The sequence below is a fragment of the Fistularia commersonii genome, chromosome 2 (genome assembly GCF_037954325.1).
Source record: "Fistularia commersonii isolate RoL2024-O1a breed Wild chromosome 2, RoL_Fcom_v1.0, whole genome shotgun sequence".
NCBI classification, from domain to species: domain Eukaryota; kingdom Metazoa; phylum Chordata; class Actinopteri; order Syngnathiformes; family Fistulariidae; genus Fistularia; species Fistularia commersonii.
Window position 1 is genome coordinate 18366231 of NC_141285.1, and position 21901 is coordinate 18388131.

Below are 21901 nucleotides of genomic sequence, written 5' to 3' on the forward strand. Positions count from 1 at the left end.
TACCAGTATATGGTGTTTGTTGAAAACCCCTTTGGAGTTTCTTGAAATACCAGCAACATACGGTATGATGATGTTCTTTCATTTGTTGTTGTCTTCCTCCTGTTCTACATTCCTGCATCTGGTGGTTTCTGATTTGGCAAAGGTCCAATTAGGGTAGCCACAGGTTCTCTAGGTTTTCCAAACACGTTGTACCTCGGTCTTGCTTCCTTCAGCAGTCGATGGGATGTTCTTGGCACGGTGGTGTAGAGTTCTGATTACCCACACTTTGTGCTCAAGGGGGTGGTTTGAGTCAAAAACTCACAAAAGTAGATACTGGTCAGTGTCTGTTGTTCCCCTGTAAATGTTGATGCCCAGGCCTCTGTCCTGTTGGATGCGAACACAACAGTCCAAGAAGGGGAGTTGGTCAGCAGTGATGTCCTCCCTTGTAAATTTGATGTGGATGTTGATCATTTTGAGGTGAACAGTGAACGCTTCGACCTCATTCTTCTTGATCTTGACCCATGTATCATCTCCATACCTAAACCAGTGGATTGGCTGTGTTCCCCTGAATGAAGCTAACCCTAACCCTTGCTCTCAACTGCCTTCATGTATAGGTTCGCCACTGTGGGGGATACAAGGAAATAGGTGGTCTATAGACACAGGTCCGGTAGGGTGTAGATGGTATCCGTGGAGAGTTTTGTTCTGTTTATTAAGGTGTTGTCCTTAAAAAGGCGTTACCTCACTGCTGTGATTGGATCCGATGTGGGGATACATGTGAACAGTGAGGTAACATCTTACGATACCATGGTTTCATCCGGGTTCAGCCTGATCTGCTTGACCTTACTGGAAAAGTTCTACAAATTCTGGATATGGTATGTGGTGGTTCCAACTATAGGGGACGAAATCTTTGCCATGTGTTTGGCGATGTTGTATGTGACAGAGTTGATGCTTCTGACAATGTTTCTGAGAGGAGCTCCCTCCTTGTGAGTCTTCGGAAGTCCAGATGCAGCCTTGTTTCTCCTGGGTACAGTCGATAATAATAATAAAGTTGTTCATCTATGGCCACATCCTTTTTCTAGATGCTGTAGATAACTGAAGACTTTCTTCTTGTATGTGTTGGTCGGGTCCTGTTTCAGGGTTCCATACGTTGTTGTGTCCCAAAGGAGATTGTCCATCTTTGCTTTGTAATCCTTTTTTATCCAGAACCGCTTGGAGGATGGTGATGCTCTTGTCTTTCTGGAGCGAGGACTGTTTTCTTTTCAGGTGTCAGATTGGACGGGGGTGGTTTGGCACTGGAGACTGCTGCTGAGACTTTGAGTTGGATTTACTCCGACTCCTGGTAGTTATATCGGAAACTCCCATAGATCATTAGAACTGAAGAGGCCTCTCGGATGAGGGGTGACACGTCTTCACGTGATGAAATTCAAGTCCAGTTGCTGAGACAAGGCAAGATTTTGACAAGGATTCACTATGATCTGGATGACTGAGAACCTCCACAGACAATAGGACTTTGATTTGGTGTAATATATAATTTCAAATAGCAACTGTAGATAATGCAACCAATATTACTGCAGCATTTGCGAGAGCATTGCCTTTTAAAGAGAATTAGTGAGTGCCATACATTTCATTACTGCCTCTTGAGTTATTTCCAAATGCTTTGACAGGGGCATGTCTGAGAGGGCCTTCTAAAGATGGCACGGATGCAGAGAGCGTCGATGTACCACCATTATTATGAATGTATAGAATACACATGGTGAATCAATGTACATAAACTATGTTTTTCAACTAGAGTGCTCAACGTGAAGCTGCTGAATTCTTCAATGTACAGACAAGAAGGCAAATCACAATCTGGACACACCAAAGCTAGTGGTGGTGAAAGAACATATTTCATATCTCTGAGTGCAACTGTTGTCTCTCCATTTAATGAGTAATACCCATACATTCAGTGCCTGGAATAATTATCAATTCCAAAGAAAGAGCGCATTTCTGCTTTGATGAATGGTTGTAGCATTCCATCAATTCTGGAGAAAGGAGGTGGTGGCCATCTTCTAGGTTGTAGTATGTATGAAATACTGCAGGTTTGCAAAACTGCAGCAAAACATGCAATGTGCTTCTAAACTCTACAAAATGAGGATAGAGTGTCTCCTGCTGGGCTGAGAGAAGCTGGTATTACAATAACGTTAATTGTTCTCATGTCCTAAACAAAGAAATATCATCTTTGTTAACTGGGAAATGGGAAGATGGGTGTGTTGTCAGAACATGTGGCTGGAGGCACAACACCCTGTCCAGGAAGAGATCAAATAGACAAGTGTTTAACGCCTTTAATAACCTCTGGCTGAAGATAATATGATGCTTTACTGTGAGCAAGTTTTCATAATAGAAGTATAATGAGCAATCTTTCTCAAGCGTGATTATTCAAGCCCTCATTGTAGTTTAGTTTAGTTTAGTAACTGCTACTACTAAAGCAAAATGAAATTTCACTTTTAGTTTATAAAAGAAAAAAAACATTTCAGAAAAATACAGCTATACCTGTTGCACTGAAAAAAAGCAAACACACCCAAATAAATAAATAAATATACAAATAATAAAACAGCTGCAAAAGAAAAAAACATTTTCAGAGTACCTTTAGAAGTTTTCCAGTTTCTTTTTGTCAAATAATGCATTTTCTCACTTATGTAAAGCCAATTGTTAATTTGATTTGGTCTCCTCACTTCCAAACATATCAAATTATCATTTCAGACATTTATTAACTTCTTTTTCCTACTTTCAGTCTCAGCTACAGTTTTTCACTTACATTACAACTATTAAGATTCAAATACATGTAAAACAAATAATGATCGAAATATTTAGGTAACAACCTTCTTCCCAAACATTTTATTTTCTTTTTTAAATTTCCACTTACTTTGAGGATGATACACTGCTCTTTACAGCGCTGAGGTTTTGGTTGACGATGGTCAGTCCCCATTAGTCCAACCTTTTGGATTTCTTCTCCCCTTTTTTAATCCTAACTTTCCATTGTTTTGGGATTTCTCTCATATATTTTAGACTTGGAAGTGTGATCCTCTTTTCCGGGGGATTGCAGGTTATCAGAGACAGACAGCAATCAAAACGCAAACATGGGGAATAGGCAACCTTTAGAATGTAGTCACATGAAGCTGCGAGGAAAGTCAAAACAGTATTAACAGCTCATGAAATATTGACTTATTCTAGTGCAACAGAGATCCCAGTGACTTTGGTTAAATATATGATGTGACATTCTTTTCAGGTAGCATTTTTAACCCCTAATTTCCCTTGAAATGATTGAGGAAGTTCACCCTTCTAACATTCCCTAAGTGCCCTATCCCCCCTCAGGTAACAGGTAAACAGGTGTTTACCTGTTGCCTAAGGTCATCCAAAGAAAAACAAACAAACAAAAATTTGCATCAAAATGCAAAATGCACTCACATGAAGAGGCACTATTTGTTTAGCTTGAGTCTGTTGTCTTATCTTTCAGATAACCATGGACCCATGACTTTTGGTTATCTAGTCAGGTTAACAAAAGGCCAGCAAGTCACATTTGTTATATCAATTTCTACAGAGGTTGTTTCTCTCTTTGGCCATATTTTGTTCATAACATTTGATTACAAAACAATATGCCAAAGGATGTAATTTAATCTGCCATATATTGAGAGAGGAGACATAGTATTTCCATAAAGCTCAATTTTTTTAAATGTTAATAACAGGTTTTGTGGTATAAATGACACACAAATCTCTGGCAGCAGAAGTCTCCTCCCATTCTTACTGCATGCAACCGGCGTCGTCACACACAGCCCATATAAAAGATACTCTCCACTTGAAACACAACAGCCGAAAAGCTCTGCCTGAACCAGCTTTGTCTGCAATGCAAGTCAGTTTTTTTCTTTTGGAATGCATTTTACAGGATTTAACTTTATTCCAAAAGGTTAGTAGCTGAAGAACTGTTTGATGTACTGTTTAATGTGTTACTGTATAATGTAACATTGGATGTAGTTTTTTCAAAATTTTTATCACTTTTTATTATGGTTGTTGAGACAAAAGAAACAGATTTCTTACAGCAAAATGTCATGCTGAGCAAAATCAAGAGACTGATTGTACTGATGACATCTGGTCCTATTGGTGCATTTGATAAATAGACTGAAGACACAACATCCATGCTGGGTGACAGACTACTGTTCATGCAATACCATTAACACCAAAGCTAATCCTGATGGGTTGTCTTAATTACACCAGTGGAGGTGAGAAAGGCAGCCAGCCATACACCGTACTGACCTCTGTGCCTCTAACCATCCTGGTGGGTATTCTCATCATACTGACTGTCTTCGGAAACGTCATGGTAGTAATATCCGTGATCACAAGCCGTGCCCTGAGAGCACCTCAGAACTTGTTTTTAGTCTCTCTGGCAAGTGCAGATATACTGGTTGCCACTCTAGTGATGCCGTTCTCTTTGGCAAATGAACTGATGGGTTACTGGTACTTTGGGAAAGTATGGTGTGAAATCTACCTCGCTTTGGATGTGCTGTTTTGCACTTCATCCATCGTTCACTTATGTGCCATAAGCCTGGACAGGTATTGGTCCATCACTCAAGCTATTGAGTACAACCTCAGAAGGACGCCGCAGAGGATTAAATGCACAATCTTCATGGTTTGGGTTTTGGCTGCCATCATTTCTTTCCCCCCTCTCATCACTATAAAAAAGGAGGAAGGTAAAGAGGACAGGCCCAAGTGTGAAATAAATGAGGAAAAATGGTACATTGTATTCTCCAGCACTGCCTCCTTCTTTGCACCCTGTGTCATTATGATCATGGTGTATGCCAGAATCTACCAGATTGCCAAGAAGAGATCAAGAGCCCCACCATGCAAGAGGGAAAGAGAGAATGGAAACATGGAAGGCACAAAATATGTTTTGGACCTCCTGGGGAGAGATGACAAAGAAGGAAGAGTGTTGGAAGGGGATGTTGGTAGAGGGGCCAATGGGGAAGATGTGGATGAAGAACCCTCTTCGTCTGATGGAAATGAAATCACACTTTGTTCCCTGAAAAAGAGAAGAGCTATGCGAACTACAAAAGTGACTCAGGTAAAGCCTGGGGAGACCTCCCCAAAATCCAGAGCGCAGCCTCCTGCAAAAGTAAGCAGGTGGAAAGGGAGGCAGTACCGAGAGAGGCGGTTCACGTTTGTTCTGGCTGTGGTCATAGGAGTGTTTGTTCTGTGCTGGTTCCCCTTTTTCTTTACATACACACTCAGTGCTGTTTGTACATGCTGTGTCCCGGAGACTCTATTCAAAATGTTTTTTTGGTTTGGTTATTGTAATAGCTCACTAAATCCTGTTATTTACACCATATTCAATAATGACTTCAGGAGATCTTTTAAAAAGATTCTTTGTAAAAAGGATAGAAGAGGTGTATAAATAGTATTTGTAATTATTCAAGGCTACCTTTAAATGTAATGAATATTAAAACATATCACATATTATTTATTATAAACTTGAAACATGTGAAGTGTAGAATTATTCGTATGTGTGTTCTGTACTTCAAAAATGGTAACTATGAATATTGAATAATACTGAAACTTTTTTTTTCAGTTTGTTTTACTACCTGTGCAGACTTACAAATTTATGAGGTTTTACATTGTAAAAGAGTGACAAATGGATTATAAAGTTTCTATGTGTGCTCATCTTGTCATCCATTGGGTTCATCAACTGTCGTTATTTGAATAGAAGCACTGTAGACCCATACATCACAATGAAAAGACAGATAAGAATTTGAAAACAGATGCAAACACACACACACACACACACACACACACACACACACACACACACACACACACACACACACACACACACACACACATATATATATGAAAAAGAGTGAGATCATTGATGAAATTAAGAAATGATGCCCAAATGTAAAAAACTATGCATGCTACAAAGGAAAATACAGAGTGTAATATTGAAAAGGCAAATGCAATAATGTGAGCTTCAAAAAGCAATTTGTCTGGACATAACTATAAACCATACAGAAAATTTGCAACAAACATTACCCTGTTAGCTTTTCTCATAACAAGCACAAGGGCAAGATCATTATATGAAAAGAAAATTATGTCTATGGAGGTGTGGGTGGAACAGTAGTGCAGTTAATCATGAATTATAGTCTTTCATATCAGGAAATCATTATATCCTCCCCTGGAGTCATACAGGAATCATGAAGTCATAGACAATGAGTGGCTGCCACAAATTACACAATGAGTTTAATATCCAAACAAGCTCATCAGAGGATCTTGTTCTTGTCTCTTCTCTTTTTTGTTGTCGCATCACCACAATCCCCTTTCTACTGTATTTCCTTTAACAATACAATTTAATACGGCTTGTGTTAATAGACAAAAAATATCAAGCAACCACCTCTTGGCGAACAAGATGATTCCCATGGCTTTTGCTGTAGTAGTCTGCTCTTTTGAGATTCCTGTGGTACTACATATTTGGGTTAAACCATTATCTCAGAGTCTTAAAATACAACTGCTGTTACTTCCCACAAATTGTCAACTACTAGTGATGTAGTTCCCATGAATAATCTGACATGAGAAACCTTAAAAAACTGAAGATCACATATGATATCAATATGTTTCGGGGAAGTGGATGGACTATGCAGTGACAGCACTTGCAAACACTGATTGCTGCAATAATAGATAAAAGGAAATTCTTGTAGTTCTTCAAATATTTAAGTAGAAGGATCATCTAATGTTGTGTAACCTTTGGAGCCACAGGATATTATAAGGCAATCCTTTAAATATTCCAACTTAGCTCTGATCCACAGCCCATCAATATGTTTTGAATGCTTAATGTGCAGTTATTTCCATCTGAACGCATTATTCAATCAAAATATAATGGCGTATACTTACGCTACAGCTCACAGTGCATGCATTACAATTTTAAAGCACATCAAGTAATAGAAAGATTAAAAAGAGATATATTCATTACATTACAAAGAACATATGTCATAAGTCATATGTTTTACCAAATGCTTTCATAAGCAGTATATTTTGTCACACCAGTAGTTATGGTTTGTGGCTAAATAGAAGCAGATGTGTTCTTAACAACTGCAAATTCACATTTACTTTCACTGTCCAAGACTGATACAATGATTTATTTCACCCCCCCGAGAGACCGTTTTAGATCAGGGGGATTTATACCTGCCACACTAAAGCTTATAAAACGTCTCTTTATAAGCCGCTTCTGGCAGTCATTCCCACAACTTTCACACAGCTCCCTATTCCGTTGTGTCCATTTTCCTCCAATTTCTCTGACAGCTCAATGGGAGCCCTCTAAAGCTGCTCGTCATGTATCTGAGAAAGCTCAAAGAGGACAGACGGTATCCCAGACATGCTGAGGTCATTATGTCAGAGCTACAGAGAGTCAAATGGAAGCAGCCAGACCATACTAATAGGTTTAAACCATACTTGATGAATATAGTGATTTTAATTGAATGTTGGGTCATTAATTATGGATTGGGAACAATGTATCATGCACACAGGGGTATATGATATTTCCTCCCTGCAGAATGGACAAGGATGCAAGATAATCAAATCATAGTGTAAGCAGAGGGAAGATCCAGTTTAATTTGACTCATTTGGTCTCACTCTGTTATGCTCTTCGATCTTCTTGACATGGCAGTCGCTCTGAAAAATATTTTGCAACATGATGAATAATCAAAGTTTGCTGCTGTTTTGTGCAAAACATGGAACTATAGAAATAAAATAACACATCAGCAAGTAGACACTGTGTTCCTCACATTGCAAATCTTCCTTGTATGTTAACACCAGACCTACATGACAACAACTAGATCTAAGACGACTGTGAAATTGTGTTGTTTAAAAAAAAAAAAAAAACAAGAACATAGAGGTAATAAATTACAAAAAAAAACAAAACAGGTAGTTTTCTTTTTCTTCTTTCTTTGATTGTTCTCGCCTGTCAAAAAACCCACAACATGCACTTCTGAAAAGGGCTCAGGGACCCAGGGGAATGAGGACCTCCCAAAGGAATTAAAGAACCAAAGTGCATGGATGATGTGGAATTTACCAAAGATAACAAATGTATCAAAAAATGGAATTCTATTCTCCAGAGAGAGAGAGAGGCGGCAGTGTCTCTACCCATTCATTCCCCCCCTTTAATTATATCTTGGATATCCCTGTTTTTTTCATACAAGAGAATACGATTGTTTAATTATTCATTACACATTCCTCTCTGCAAGCTAATTTATGATAGGAAAAATATTACTTAAAACAATAATCAGAATAAGTTAATATTTGTGTATTTCACAGTGCCTATTGAAAAAGCCCAATATATTATAAATTCATCCCTGGCTCCAATTTACTGCAGATTCTCTCATATAAACCTGGACCCCATTTGAATACTAATAATTGTATCAATCTGAAATAACCCAAAAAAAATAGAAAAGAAACAAAGAGTATCTGTTCTTGTAAATTTTATTTAACCGTGGTACCGAACGCACAATAGCTCATCAGCATTACTTCTTTAGCAGGGGTAAAATTTCACAGTTATTTAACATTTCATTTTTAAAGATGTGAAAGAATAAATCAAGTAAAACAAGGTCTTTAACCGAAACTAAAAATGATATTGAATGTTTCAGCTCTCTGAGTATCCATCCAGACACAGATAGCTGTCTAGTGACAATCACTATGATTTGTTATTTATTACATTTTTTGGGGGGGTTGGGGGCTGCCTGTATGCTAATTGCTACAGCAACCAGCTTCTACTGCTTGGAAATGAGTTGTGATTGATTTCAAATTTAATTTTGGTGAGTCTCTTGCTCTGGGGAACATCTTTTTCCTGCCAGCCCCTCCCCCAATGACCACCGACCCCCATTCCAACTGTATGCTACACAGTGACATCAGCTTCATAACAACAGGCATATAAAGTGAATACCATCTTATCCCATAAAAGGCAAACAATAATAGCACCTGTTTCCTCCACATACAATCTTTTGTTACGCTCTATGGTGCCACATCGACACTCATTTCAGAAAATTGTGATCGACATTCCAAGTGCATCTGACTATTTTTGGACTTTTTTTTCCTTTTACTACCATCACAGAAAACCTGTTTTTTTGAGATGCTATTTTTGCCTTAGGATTCTATCCAGATAGATAGATAGATAGATAGATAGATAGATAGATAGATAGATAGATAGATAGATAGATAGATAGATAGATAGATAGATAGATAGATAGATAGATAGATAGATAGATAGATAGATAGAGTGCCAAGGTAAAACTAACATGGCATTTTGGTTTCACCTTGGTTTTCTGTAATGATATTAAAAGCCGAACATACATCGCAAAGAGACAGAAGCACTTAATTCAGAACGGAAAATGTAAATGTACACAGTGCAGGATCGGTGAAACCATTTGGTCTTTCTCACTGCAGACATTTTGACATAGCAGGGTCAGTGCAAGTGTCACTGATTAAATTAAATCTGGTCTTCTTCTATTTAGTGTCATAACCATTTCACTGAAATGAAACAGGGTGCTGGTGGTTGTGCCTTATGTAACATGGAACACAGTGATATGGTATGTTTGCTGTATCATCAACTGCCATAACTGTTCTCATGACGACCATGGGAAACTGCTGATACAGTGTGATTTTTTTTCCACTTTTCAGTTTGACAGCAAAACAATAGAACACAGGTCAGTGAGATCAAATATAGAAGAGCTTCACAGTAAATGTATCTCATGTTTCTTGAAATCCAAAACACTTATATCTTGTGGAGTTTAGGGTCACAATAATCTGGGAGCCTGATGGAAATAATCAGAGGAGTATAAGTCTTCTGTGGGAAAGGATGTATAGATGGTCCCCATGATGGACCAAATCCCTTTGGATATCCACTGCCCCCCAAAAAAGGGAACACTAAAATGACACATCCTAGATCTGAATGAATTAAATATTCTTATTAAATACTTTGTTCTTTACATAGAATTCACTGACAACAAAATCACACAAAAAATGTCAATGGAAATCAAATTTATTAACCCATTGAGGTCTAGATTTGGAGTCATACTCAAGATTTAAGTGGAAAAACACACTCCAGGCTGATCCAACTTTGATGTAACGAGTCAAAATGAATCAGTGTTGCTTCCTAAGTGGTCAGGTTGATTTCACAGAAATGAAATTAACTTAGAGTTACACTGTGTTGGTTAAGTGTTGCCTTTATTTTTTGAGCAGTATATATATCCCACTTGGGGGGGGGGGGGTCCTAGGAGCTAATGCAAGGGCTGGAAAACAACATTTATAACAGGAAGGAGGAAAAAAATATGACTATTGTCTCCACTCTAAATTCTGACTTTATATGAGATCATAAATGTATGAAATGACAAAATAAAATGTCTTATTGATTGTCGTTTCATGAAGTCAGAGAAATATTGTTTATTGATCAGCATCAGTGACTGTATGTTTTGCAACACTGATTCGTAAATACTTAATATTGTAGTGAGTCACGAATGTTGGGGTTTATGTTGATGCTTGTTTTCTGTGTGATTTGGGGGTTGCTGGGAATGATGTGGGTGCGGTATGGGGTGCAAAGAATTGAGTGTGATTTGAGTGACATGCACACATTCATTAGTATAGATAACACATGCTAGTGTAGACTTCACTGTAAACTGTGACTTATTATTGAATCTAACAGAAAAAGTATTCGAAATACACAAACATGACCCTAATGGGAATTATATATCTATTTCTCAGTTGTGGAAATGTATATTTTAGTGAGTAGGTAAACTGCAATGACACCAATGGGTTCCAGGAAGGAAAACATCTCAGAATAATTTAATTTTGTAAGAATCATCAGTCATGTTAATCTCTGTGATAGAGAACATTATTGAATTTGCAAGCCTTAAATTTGGAGTTAACTCTTCAAGAAAGCTTATGTACTGTATAGATGCTTTGAGTTTTTAAAACATCTGTACTGTATAATTAAGTCATCCACTCTTGTGATTAAAAAAGCACGAGCAGAAAAAATTCTCCTTTTATAAACCACCTGCCGTGATGAAAACAACTATTTAATTTATTTGTGCATAGCAACGTTCCCTTCTAACCTTAAAAGTACACAACAATGACTGTGGTATAACTGCTAATATACATGATTAAAATAAAGTTTAACACTCTCATCATTGAGTAGATGCACAATTTGATATTTTCCCATTTTATTTTTATTGTAACATCACTATTTTGCATTATTCCTCATGTGAATCTTACATAAATAGTATTCCAAACCCAACCAGGCCCACATACAGTCTATACACACTAATACTCAGGGAATGGGGGGACAGATGAGTTTCACATAACAACATGTTGTGGTGTTTGGCTGAGAAAAGATGGTGGAGGCGTGGAGGAGTTTAATACTTTAGGAAAGAAATACCAACAAACAACACTAAACTTGAACAGCCAGGATCGCCTATATATACCTGGCATAACTACGCCCCCCAACCCTTAATACGGTGGGTGAGAGGCCACACCCTTTAGTGTCCGCCACTACATTGGTGAAACAAAACCTTATGTGTAAAGAGCATATAATTCATGGCTGAAATTGAATTGACACACTTCTAAACAGAATTGTAGTACAAATACAAATTTGCGTCTGTGGAGGTTCTCAATCATCCAGGTCATGGTCAATTCTCGTTCATGGGAAGAAAATCAAATCCAAGTGCTACGATAAGAACATTTTGACACGAATTCAAATGACAATACCAACACAGAAATAAATCCCAAGTGATTGAGATGAATGCCTGTCAAGGCCTCCAAGGCTTAGGATTGTGTGCAGATTAATAAAATATATAGTAAACTGTTGGTAAGGTAGTGTGAGCTAATGCTGTTTCTGGAGCATTATCTGCAGTGGTGTACTCAAACACCTTTCCATTACAGTGTTCCACATAAGTGACAGAAAAAGCTAATCACAATTAAACAAAATTCAACAGCGGATTTAGTCATATATACGACTGTGTATTCCTATTAACTTTTCAACAACTGAGGGATAGGGTTGTGTGCTTGGATTGCCACCTGCAGACAAATGTGAGGAACTGTCTCAATTGAATAAATTAATCAGTCAGTCAAATCATATCGTATAAATTACAGAAAATGTTTTTTTATGCAAGTATTACGATTTGATAGTATAGCACTTTTAGCTATGACGCCCACTGCAGGACTATGAAGTCTGTGGGTTCTCTTGGATGTGACAAAGCGGATCTGGGCATGCGCACTACGCAGCCGAGCGTGTCCACGGTTCGCGGCCAATCGCACACTGGATAAACACATAATTGCGTCATTGTTATTGTTGCAGTTTGAGCTCCAGCTGCTTGTGAGGATTTCGCCACCAGTTCTCTTACATTGGGCCCGCGGATATTTCTCAAGCGCCATGTCGCTTCCAAAGAGCGAGTCATCAGACGAATACTTACAAGGTAAAATATTCAAATAACCTCTACCCGAGCCAGCAATGCTAGGCGATAATTTAGGTATCATGGGGTATCTGGCAAGAATTGCCTAATTCAGAGCTTTGGAGAAGGGGGGCCGTTAGCTAAATAGAACCTACCAGCTTGCGGTTCCTGTTCATAAGTTTTTGTTTGCCTAAACTGACATTTCCACATTGTGGTACGATTAAAGACGCATAATGTTCTATTATGAAGAAAACAAAGCTTGACCACAAATATTTCAGCATACCTTCAAGCTAGGGAGAAGTCCATATGTGTTGTTGTTCGCTCTCCTACACAGACATGAGACAGAGAGGGGGGACTCTTGGTCTCTTTTTGAGACATATAACAATATATTTCATATTCTTTCATATTCTATAACTTGTGTTGTCGAAGATTCCTGGGTTGAACTACACTTCAGCGGCACTGGCTCTCAAACGTCCAGTCTTCATGGGAGCCAGGAGCTGGTCCCGTCCACCGGTCACGAGAACGACATGGAGAAAATCCTGCTGGAGGCGCAGCGCGAGTCAGGAAGGAACAGCTCCATAGGAAGCTCGCAGTGTGACAGGTCAGTGTGTGTGTGTGTGTGTGTGTGTGTGTGTGTGTGTGTGTGTGTGTGTGTGTGTGTGTGTGTGTGTGTGTTATTGCGAAATCCACATCTCAGTTGTTTACCATAATGTTAACGACTCGTTGTTCCTCATGATAGCCCACTGAGACCACAGACTCCCGTTCTTGTGTGGAGGGGCTCAGAGGGAAACAGCTCACAGGTACAGTTCTGAATCACAGACTGGCCTCATACCCTCCCTCCCCCCCAACCACACAGTCAAACATGTGTTTTACCTCAAGTTCCTTCCACTGAATATTTGAGCTTTGCACAAGAACTCTGCATTCACTGTCAATGATTAAAAAAAAAGTGTGTTCTCTTTGCAATTTTTGAAAATGTGATAAGTTAAGATGATCCTTTATTACTCCCAACAGTACAGAAATTTTAAGAGGATTTGGAGACAAAACGTATGGAACCCAAGCCTTGGCCGATATTAGGAAGAAATTGAAAGGCTCCAGATCTCAAACACTGGGCATATATTGTGAAGAGGAGACATTATGTATCGCTAAACCCAAATGAAAACTAATTTTTTATGTGAATGAGAGGGTAGAAAATTGACAGATTTAATTTAGTTAATCCATCAGCCTGTGAAAAACATGTCAGAAACATTAGTATTTGGTAGCCATAAAACAAAATTGTTCTTCATAGTGTATTTTAATGTTTGATACACGTTTAAAGAGGATCATGTAATGGGGATTTTGTATTGGAATCTACATTTGTATAGGATATTTATATATGCAGTATTTTTGAATCTCAATCAGTGATAAACAGGACATTGCATGGTTCTGACATTTATGCTCTTATCATTCTTTTTGCAGTCAGATGAAGAATTCCAAGAAAGAAAACATGACATTGACCTCATGATGAAGAAAAATGCAGACTGGATATGGGACTGGTCCAGCCGGCCTGAGAACAACCCACCAAAGTATGTTGCTGCCATTAATTTTTTTAACTCATTTGGCAGGACCTGGAATTTATCTTAAGGAAAGTATTTATATTTTTATACATATATATTTTTTTTATATTTTATTTTTTTAGCAATTTATATTTCAAATCTTTTTCCAAGTTTAATTAACTATTCTACGTTGTTAACATTTTTGTAAGACTTACCATGTGCCATGTGAGCCATTGTGTCATTCAGCTAGACATTGGACTTGCTCTCATTAATTTAATGTGTTCAGAATGATAACAATTTTAATGTGCACCTCTGTAGGGAACTCCTGCTGAAGCACCCTAAGCGCTCAACCTCTCTGAGCATCAGAAGAACCAGCGTCATGAAGAAGGGAGGAATTCTCTCCCCTGAATTTCCAAAGCTTTTCTTTCCCTCATTAATCGTTTCACTCATACTTGGCATTGGTTTAGGGTAAGTATTGTGATTTCATGCCTGACTTTGGCAGATTACCGGTATTATTATATTTCTGCAGTATTTCAAAAATTAAGAGCATGTATAGCAAATTCTTGATACTGATAGATCCTCAAAGAGCAAATCCACACTTTCTCAAATAGGAATACAAATTATTTTTGGACCATTTTCCTTCCTACTGTTTTTTTTAAACATCACCGTTATTTAACAGACTATATTCAAGGTTCAGTGATATTTAGCCCAGATATTGATTTCTTCATAGGATCTACATTGGGAAGCGACAGAATACCCACCACACCTACTAAGGAGGATGGGAGTGTCATTTTGTCGTGACCATCTCAGCATGCCTTAAAATGTGACTATGAAGATCCAGGAACATGTGAACAGGGGTCTCAGCTCAACTCCACTGAGTGACTGAAATGACATCATGGAGTGATATCAATCATTATTGTTTCTTTTGGTATTGTGGAACACAACAGGGATCCATCCTATGTGATGTAGGACATCACTATCGTGCTGCTCTCAGCTCCTTAAATCTGCATGTTGTGGAACTGATTTTTTTAGGCCTTTATGGAATAACATCTGGGTTAAAAGATGAGATGAGATGAGAACAACTTTATTAATCCCGAAGGAAATTGTTGTGCCAGAGTTTCAAGTACAAAAACATAACAGTAATAGATAAAAGTAGAAAGGAGGAAGAATAAGAAATATAATGAAATATGAATTGTCTAACTGTTAGCAGTAACTACAAAGACTACTGCTGAATGAGTTGATTTCAATGTTATTTTCTTTTAGACATACTTTTAGTTGTTTTCAACTCATATGTTTTGTTTGCCAAGGGATCATTGTACTGCTGCTTTAGAAGAAGGAGAAAGATTTGCTCAGTCTATTAAATTGTGATGATATTGTGCAGTGTTAGCTTGATATGGTCCATTTTGTTAATTGTACATCAAATAAAAGTTTGAAAATATATGGCCTCAGTATTTACTTGTAAAAAGCATACACTCTAGAGGTAAAGGACCAAATGCTGATGAACACAATTCAGATTTTATTGAACTTTGGTCAAAATAATAAACAAGTGAATACATTGCCACCATGTTAGGAATGAATGGACAAAGACAATGCATTATGTGTTTGTTTTAATGTCATCAGTATGCTTTGTGTAGTCAACCTTCATTTCTGCATTCACAACTACGGAGATGAGATCCACATTTGCAATAGGTGGTTTAAATTCGGGTATCACCCCTAATAAATTAATAAGGGCACATGTATGAGGCCTGTCTGAGTTTCCTACTGATTACATGATTTGGAGGCACTCTATTACATAAACTGTATGGTGTGCAATTTTCCTCCTTAAATGTGTTTTCATAGACAGCCACGTATAGCAGCAGTATGTGAGGACATAATTCTATAAAATAGGATTTACAAATAATGCACATGAGGTTTGTAGAACGTTTGGGGACATAACTTGTAGCTGTCACTGATAGAAGTAGGTATTAAGGCTGCAGATTCCCTTTTGTCCTGGGCCGCATCTTGTGCCATGTGGTTTCCAGCCTGCATTCTAAAACACGGTCAAAAGCTAAGACCTTCTAGTCTTGACACAAACACATTATTGGTTATCTCCAACGGTGATTCTGGAACTGGTAGCCCCAAATAGTATTTCAATAAACAAGTTCATTTGAGATCTGCTCAAAAGACAGTGGTGTGACTGGACATTTTCCACCTCTCGACAACATAAAAACATGCAAAGCAATAAACATGTTTTAATACATACTTCTAAATTTAAAAACACATCTGTAGTTTTAGTTTTTTTATTATGTGGATGACAAGGTGTATTTGAGTAGATACAGTCAGTGAAATTATTGTCACCGTATTGACTGGGATAAAGTAACAGAAGGGAGGGGAATAAAAGAAACAAGTCCACTTTCCCAATTCATGGCCTCCTCCACCAGTAGTTTGGCCTGAATACATGGCCGACAGGGGAATGTTACAGTTAGGATTTTTGGCCATTAATCCACGTTTCAGAGGGCCCAAAATCTTTCAAATGGTGTACAACTTTAACAAGACGTCATTTTTGGGGCTTCGGAGAGTTCTGCCGTTAAATCATGAAATGAAGGCTTAAATGTCAACACAAACACCAACGTTCAAGAGTTTGACCTCTAGGGAGTGCCATTCCGTCAATAAGACCCTTTCTGGGTCAGAGGGGCATGTTGATTGCCCTGATGCCCAAGGCAAAAACAACCTAAGCTCAGACTCAAAATAAAACAGGCCATGGATCAACCTCCTGCGGCAAAAAAAGTAGACACGTGCTTTCGAAATTCTTCACCAGGAGGACAACAAGGCTGTTTCTTCTTATACAGATAGACAAGTAGTAGGCTTAACTACACGGGTACGGTAAAAGCCCTATCCTCTGGAGCCCCAATCTTCTAGTTGATTTTGTCCTGGAAAATATACAAGTTGTTGGTGGCTGCCACAGCGATCACGTTATCTTTGGGGTGCCAGGCAGTGTGGAGGATCTTCTTGTTGAAGTCCAGGCTGTCCACGCTGATTTCATCCTTCTTCCGTTTGCCGCCAGTGGATACTTTGCGCGGTTTGAGGGTGGCCCGTGGTTTGCTGCTCTCCCGGGATGCCTCGAGTGTGATGTCCCGCCTGGTGTTGCGGTCGAACATTCGGAAGAAGTTGTTGTAGGAGCCGGTCATGATGGCACTGAAGGAGAAGGATGCGTTAAATATATGAATGGGCTGAACACAATTCCTCTGAATAAATTAAATTCAATGTAAATGCTTCACAGTGCCAGAGCGCTTTACAGCCTTACCTGTCAGTGCCATTCCAACAGCACTCGAACTTGTCAAAGATGCAGTCATTTTCATACAAAGAGCAAAGTTTGCTGCGAAGGTATTCATGGACCTGAAACAGATTATATTCCTTCACATACACAATATATAAGTCTTCAGATATTTCCATCGTTACTGGCTTTAAATAATGAGACTCAAGGGCAAAAGAGCTAATTCAGCCAACGATACTTGGACTTATTGTTAGAGTTACATGGAAAAATTACAAAGCAGTTCAAGTCATGGGATTCCTACGTTTCTGATACATGGAGATTTCACACTACTTTGTCAAGGTTTTCTGCCGTGTGTTCATTACATACATGACTATTTTATCACATTGCAGAAAGAATTCGGGCTGCACTTTTTTCATAAAAACTTTGATCGCAGCTAAGAATAAGAATAAGAATAAGAACAACTTTATTAATCCCGAAGGAAATTGCAGTGCCAGAGTTACAGAATATAAAACAGTAATAAATAAGAAAAGAAGGCAGAATTAGAAATAAAAATAAACTATAAACTATAAAGTGTTTCAGTGAAACTATAAAGTGTCTTAGTTAGCAGTGATAAACCTATAAGTGTCTTAACATTATAATGTAGCAGTTATGAGATGAGATGAAATATTGCTCAGTGTAGCTGTTATGAGATGAAATAATGCACAGTTCCGAATGGCTAATATATTAGCTGTAGAAGTATACTTTTATTTTAAATCATCGATTTTGAAAGGTGACTATAGCGACATAATGACAATCAAGGTTGCTTCATAAATCTGCATAATTGCTTTTTTGTTCAAATAGAGCGGGAAGACGGGCCATGGGACATTGACAGCTTTTTGTTACCACCTTCAAGTGGTGATGATTCAAGACATATGAATATATCCATCTTTGTGTGAAAGCTTCTTTTCCCCTTCATATTGACTTTTGCACATGACAGAGTATAAAAGAGCATTTTTCTTTGACAGAACATAACAGAATCATTGATTAATGCAAGGGAATTCAATCATTTTTCCTTCATATTATGTTTTGGATAAGGTAAACATGGCAGATTACTTTTCAACAAGACTTTCACTGATGCCCTTTAACAAGTGAACAGAACTTTCACATGTTTACCAAATTTTAGGGAACACATAATTTGCACAGCTCCTCCGGGTTAACCTTTATAGAGCATTAACTTAAAACAATGTCAAAATCAAGCACAGCAGATTTTCCTTTTCTAGCTAGACCTGTAATGTTTTCTTCACCACTTATAATAGCTAGCACCTTTCTCTGCTTAGCTGCCTGTTTAACCAGCAGACTGACACAGGATGGCACCAAAGCTGATATAAAGTATCCACTTCAGTTTGATAGAGAGAGACAACCTGTTTGCAACAGTAACTTTGCAAAACTTGGTGATTTTTTTCAAAACTATTTTGTTCTCATCAGTGCTGTTTGGACAACCTGAAGTTGCTAGATAATCAATTATGCACCTGATACGTCTCCACTGGCCTGTTCTCCATATTGAGGTCCCAAACTTTGACAGAGAGGTAGTCACGTGTCATCATATAGCGCCCGCTGTGACTGAACTTCACGTCTGAGATGGAGGAGATGATCTCAGAGAAAAAGGATCGACTGCTTGGATCCTCTGGCTCCTCAAAAACTACAAAAGAAAGATTTACAGAATTGTTGAGACTTCAAACTGAATGCCTTAACATTTTTTATGTCTTGTGAAACATCAAATCAAATTAGAGAGAACTAGTGAGTGGACAGTCAAACAACATAACATAAATAAATCTAGCAGGCTAATTCCCATGCCAATGCATCACAGCTGGTGGTACTTACACTTTGAGTGCCTATCGCAGAGTGCCGCTGCACGCATGTCACACAGGCGGATAGTGCCTTTGCTACTGCTGTACACAAATACATTGCATTGGTGTGGATGGCACTCTGCAGCTGTGATTACTTCTGTCAGTTCCTCCATGTTGGCAGGCTTGATGTCTACAATATCTGGAGACACAGTGTTAAGGAACAAGCAGACATGTTTCACTGCGATGTGGTGAAGCCTCTTTTCCTCCCATTTTTTGTTGATTAATCACACAGCTTATCCAGGTGAAGAAAAAGGATACTAAAACTTCTGTCTGTGATTTCCAAGTGCCATAGATTTATTCTTAGATCATCTGCAGAGAGGTACGTTTCATGATCACTATTTACAGAAATGGAATTAATGTGATAGGTGTGTGCATTTGCAAAGATCCTCCGTGGGCTTGCTTCTACCATGAGATCCATTGGCATCAGTACTGGTACCTGTGACACACAATGTGCATCATTAATGTGACATAAAAAAAAAAAAATCTTGAAAACCGTCACAAAAAAAAAATCATAGCGCTTAAAAAAATGTTCACTTTACCCGTAAAGAAGTGATTCTAAAGGGGTCTCTGAGTCGTCCATCTTCATCTTTAAGGTTGTAGCCTTCTGCTCGTTTATCTCTTTCACTTATTTTCCACAATTTGATAGTTTTATCTGACCAGGAAGAGGTCAAAAATGGAATTGAGATGACAATAAAATAAATCTGAGGTTGTAGGAGTCTCTTAAATGACTTGAAAATTATTACTTACCATTTGTTGAAAGTAAAAAGTGAGCAGCATTTTGTTGCGGTAGCCATCTTATTTTATTAATTTTTTCCTCAATTTCTAAACTCTTCAAATAGTCAAATTCTGGCTCATGACTCTGAAAAGTGCTATAGACATTGTACTCCCCACGTAGGTGTGGACGATTCTTAGACTAAAAAAAACAGAACAAGCAAACACAGAAAATGATAAACCGTAACACAAACATGACATGTCACTGATCCATCTGGAACTGCACAGCAAATTAAAATGCGTGTCTCTCACTTTTGAGCAGAGCAATATATTTGGAAAAAAAACCCTCAGCTGTAAAGCACAGAGAAGTTCTCATTACAATTTATAGAAATTAAAAAGCAGTGACGAGAAAATGACCAAGGCAGCATTGGAAAAATTAAGATGCAAAACATTTGTTCACTATCACACAACTGACATCTCATTCACAGAATGTAAGTTAAGCGGTCATTACGGGTTTCTTCCACTGACTGCACTAGAAAAACAGTTTTCTGTCTATTATAATGCTCATTTCCTCTACATGGACATCCTGGCCACAATGAGTCAATTTTATTCTTACCTCCTGTTCATGTTGAAATATCACTACTCTGCCTCCTTTATCACCTGTTGCAAGTAGTTCTCCAGAATAGTTGAATTCAACTGTTGAGATTATGTCAGCTGAAAACAGATAAAGCAATGAATAATCTTGTCCTTTCAATTTAGCTTTGCCATGATAGATTTGACAACAGCTACTAACACGACGAACCACAATAAGAACGCGATCTGAAGCGGAGCACACTGTTCTTGGGTAAAGCATCTGCTACCATGCCAGCAATACGAGCAAAACAGTGTTATTTGAATGAATGAAAACAAGCATGATGTCACAGGACAATTTATGGGCGCAGCACATTGACGTCATGGACATAGTCGCTCCCCTTTAATAGCCTAGCCACCGTTTAGCGTACAACTAGCTAGCAACAAAGAATGATTATTTACCAATAGGACGCTGAAGATAATGATCCACTGATATCCACGCGGTAGTTGTGCTAGCTGTGCCACGCCGAACCCGCTGCACTCCTCTAACTAACGCGCATCTCACGTGAAGCCCAGAGAGCATCATCATTGCTACCCACCGCTATAGCCTATCGGCCAAGCTAACGTTAGCTACATACCTTCCGCAACATCTTCATCTATCGCTCCTTTCACTTGAGAGAAACACCACTGGAAATCATTTCCTCCTGCAACTCCTGTGACAAAAAACACAGCGTCAGTTCGTTTTTTATATGCATTTAGCCCGCTGCTAAAATGACCTGACAGTGACACAGTTTGACAACTAGCAGTTTAGCTTGGCAGCGCTACTGCTGGCAAGCTAACTTACAGATTCAGGCCATCACACACAAACCAAGTGAGGTGGATCCTTTTCCTCCCTTCAAAAGTAGCTTACCCGCCATTGCTTCATTTAGCAGCTCTTGCTGTACACAGCTTCCAGAACCTAATCAACAAATGCGGCTTGCTCGGAGAAATAGATAACATCCACAATCAGTGTGAAGACTCGGGTCCGGATCTGTCAAGACCACGGAAATTATCCGTGATTTTTTTTTCTTCCAAAATGGCGCACAGTACATGGAGAAATGACGTCATGCACACATGCCACACTCGGACTCCATCCGTCTCCCCGGGCATCAACATCACAACTTTGCATTTCATATGCATTTTATGCGGCGTGTCGTGATATTACATATTAATGACCGCTGACTGCGTCAGTGAAACGCAATTATCGGGGACATGTAACTCTTGGCCACTGAGATAAGTGACTACATAATGAAATAGTAGAGCCCCTGACACAGATTACGTTACAACATTGTACTTTTGTATTTCAAGAATACGTGTGGTTTTTGCATGTGAAAAACCTGCAAAAAAGTTCTCACTGTGAAAACGCAAGAGACATTCATTGCTCCCCTTAAACAATTTAATTTACGACGTGCATTATTCATGTTGGATTAGGAGAAATTATTCATACCCCCCCCATCTATTTTTCAATGTTTCTAT

The 21901-nt window shown here is 38.5% G+C and overlaps 3 protein-coding genes across 3 annotated transcripts; 2 read left to right on the forward strand and 1 right to left on the reverse strand.

The window, feature by feature from the left end:
- The first annotated feature begins 4155 nt into the window (after positions 1-4155).
- LOC147236617 (alpha-2A adrenergic receptor-like) lies at positions 4156-5401 on the forward strand. Its single transcript, XM_086162101.1, has one exon. The coding sequence runs from the start codon at positions 4205-4207 to the stop codon at positions 5399-5401; it is 1197 nt and encodes a 398-aa protein (XP_086018227.1). The 5' UTR covers positions 4156-4204.
- A 6907-nt stretch (positions 5402-12308) lies between these two features.
- Positions 12309-15404, forward strand: bnip4 (BCL2 interacting protein 4). Its single transcript, XM_086171605.1, has 6 exons — positions 12309-12458; positions 12864-13035; positions 13174-13234; positions 13890-13996; positions 14285-14434; positions 14697-15404. The coding sequence occupies exons 1-6, from the start codon at positions 12416-12418 to the stop codon at positions 14737-14739; spliced, it is 576 nt and encodes a 191-aa protein (XP_086027731.1). The 5' UTR covers positions 12309-12415; the 3' UTR covers positions 14740-15404.
- A 154-nt stretch (positions 15405-15558) lies between these two features.
- Positions 15559-21441, reverse strand: LOC147236619 (serine/threonine-protein phosphatase 2A 55 kDa regulatory subunit B delta isoform). Its single transcript, XM_086171591.1, has 10 exons — positions 21297-21441; positions 21025-21099; positions 20433-20530; positions 19853-20018; positions 19645-19757; positions 19364-19541; positions 19080-19244; positions 18728-18897; positions 17250-17341; positions 15559-17140 (listed from the first exon to the last, which is right to left on the reverse strand). Exons 1-10 carry the CDS (start codon positions 21301-21303, stop codon positions 16861-16863), a joined length of 1344 nt encoding a protein of 447 aa, XP_086027717.1. The 5' UTR covers positions 21304-21441; the 3' UTR covers positions 15559-16860.
- Positions 21442-21901: the final 460 nt, after the last annotated feature.